The sequence below is a fragment of the Otolemur garnettii genome, unplaced genomic scaffold (genome assembly GCF_000181295.1).
Source record: "Otolemur garnettii isolate 467f Iridium unplaced genomic scaffold, OtoGar3 scaffold00140, whole genome shotgun sequence".
Classification (NCBI taxonomy): Eukaryota; Metazoa; Chordata; class Mammalia; order Primates; family Galagidae; genus Otolemur; species Otolemur garnettii.
This window is the reverse complement of record NW_003852535.1, coordinates 1200614-1202182: the sequence shown is the minus strand read 5'-3', so window position 1 is coordinate 1202182 and position 1569 is coordinate 1200614. Positions and strand designations below refer to the sequence as shown.

At 57.1% G+C, this 1569-nt stretch overlaps 1 protein-coding gene across 3 annotated transcripts in view; it reads right to left on the bottom strand.

Moving 5' to 3' along the window:
- PLCB3 (phospholipase C beta 3) overlaps nucleotides 1–1569 on the bottom strand; it is a 21389-nt gene that overhangs the window by 10433 nt on the left and 9387 nt on the right. For all 3 annotated transcript variants that reach the window (XM_003798603.1, XM_023518516.1, XM_012810712.2), the window contains exons 11-13: nucleotides 1173–1413; nucleotides 909–993; nucleotides 643–829 (exon numbers count right to left, since the gene is read on the bottom strand). In XM_003798603.1, coding sequence (XP_003798651.1) covers nucleotides 643–829; nucleotides 909–993; nucleotides 1173–1413 — 513 coding nt within the window. The remainder of the gene's footprint in view (nucleotides 1–642; nucleotides 830–908; nucleotides 994–1172; nucleotides 1414–1569) is intronic.

Genomic DNA, 1569 nt, shown 5'->3' with positions numbered 1-1569 from the left:
GCCTTAGCCGGTTGAGCTATAGGCGCCGAGCCCTAATTTTTTTTTTTCTTAAAGATAGACTCTCAAGTTGCTGCCCTGGGTAGAGTCCCACGGTGTCATCATAGCTCACAGCAACCTTTAACTTCTTGGACTCAAGAGATCCTCTTGCCTCAGGTTTTCTATTTTTAGTAGAGGCTGAGTCTCACTTTGCTCAGGCTGGTATTAAACTCCTGAGCTCAAGCAATCCACCTACCTTGGCCTCTATGAGTGCTAGGATTACAGGCTTGAGCCACCACGCTCAACCCAAAGATTAGTTTAGATTATAATCAAGTGAGTGAAGAGACTTGGTGGGGGTCACAGAGCAGGGGCTGAGGTCTGAGAGTCTCACCAAAGTAAGGGATATGGGTCACTGAGGTCAGAATTCAAGGCTATAACCTGGTTGGGGGAGGCTCTGTGAGGTGGGAAGCTGAGGAGTCAGGAGCTGAGCAGAGACAACTGCAGTTGGGGAGTGGCTCCTGAGGTGTGTACCTGGATCCAGGGGTCAGAGATCCTGCACATAGCTGAAAGTGGCTTGATAGGGGGGCTAAGGGCTGGGGCAGACTCAAAGGAGACAGGAGGGTGAGGCAAGGCTAGGGCGGGACAGGGCTGAAGGTCATGCCATACCAAGCTGAGGGGAGGAGGGCTCGGTGGTGGCAGAGCTTTCACTCAGGGCCGAGTTGCTCTGCTCCAGAGGCCGCTTGCGCACAGAGCTGGTAGGGACAACGGTGCTGGGACGATGCCGCTTCTTGTTCTTCACCAGGATGCGTCCCATCAGGTCCTGAGGGCTGGGCAGTGGGACCCCTGGGGCCAGCTGGGCAGATGAGGGCAGGTCAGGGTCTGCCGGATACCCTTCATCCCCATGTCCCCGCCCTGGCTATGAGCCCCCATACCGGGTACTTGTCCAGTGGGTCAATGAGTAATGCGTCCCCAAAGATGGAGCGACAGTATTCAGCCATCTTGGCCTGCTGCTTTGCACTGTGGTGCCAAGATCAGAGGTCAGAGGTTCCTGGGGGCACCTGGGGTCCATGGGGCAGGTTAGACACTACAGGGGTGGAGGACAGTCCCAGAGTTGTGGGTCACCAGCGTAGGGCCACAGTGCTGTGGTAGGAGGCCCATCCCTGAGTCCATAGGGTCCCCAAAACACAGGCACTCACGAGTCCACGTGGTTCTCGAAGGACAGGATGACCGGGTAGGGCGAGGTTTTGAATGCGGACTCTGCGATGGCCTCAAGCACATCTCGCAGGGGCACCTCCGTGGTCATGGTGAAGCCATGGGTGATGAAGGGCTCCTCCTCAGGTGGCCGCCCCTTCCACACATCTAGCTCCACACAGCGACAGCCCCACAGCAGCGCCTGGCGGTACATCTCCACCGACGAGGTCCCCGCCAGCTGCCCCGCTAGGGGCAAGGCTCCGTCACTGTGGCTGCCTGCCAGCCTGGCTCCATGTATAACCAGGCTATGCTGGGGACACAGGGGCCCCTGCGACAACCCAGTTCATCCCCAGCACATGGTCTGGCCAACCCCAATCACTCTTTTTTTTTTTTTTTTTGAGA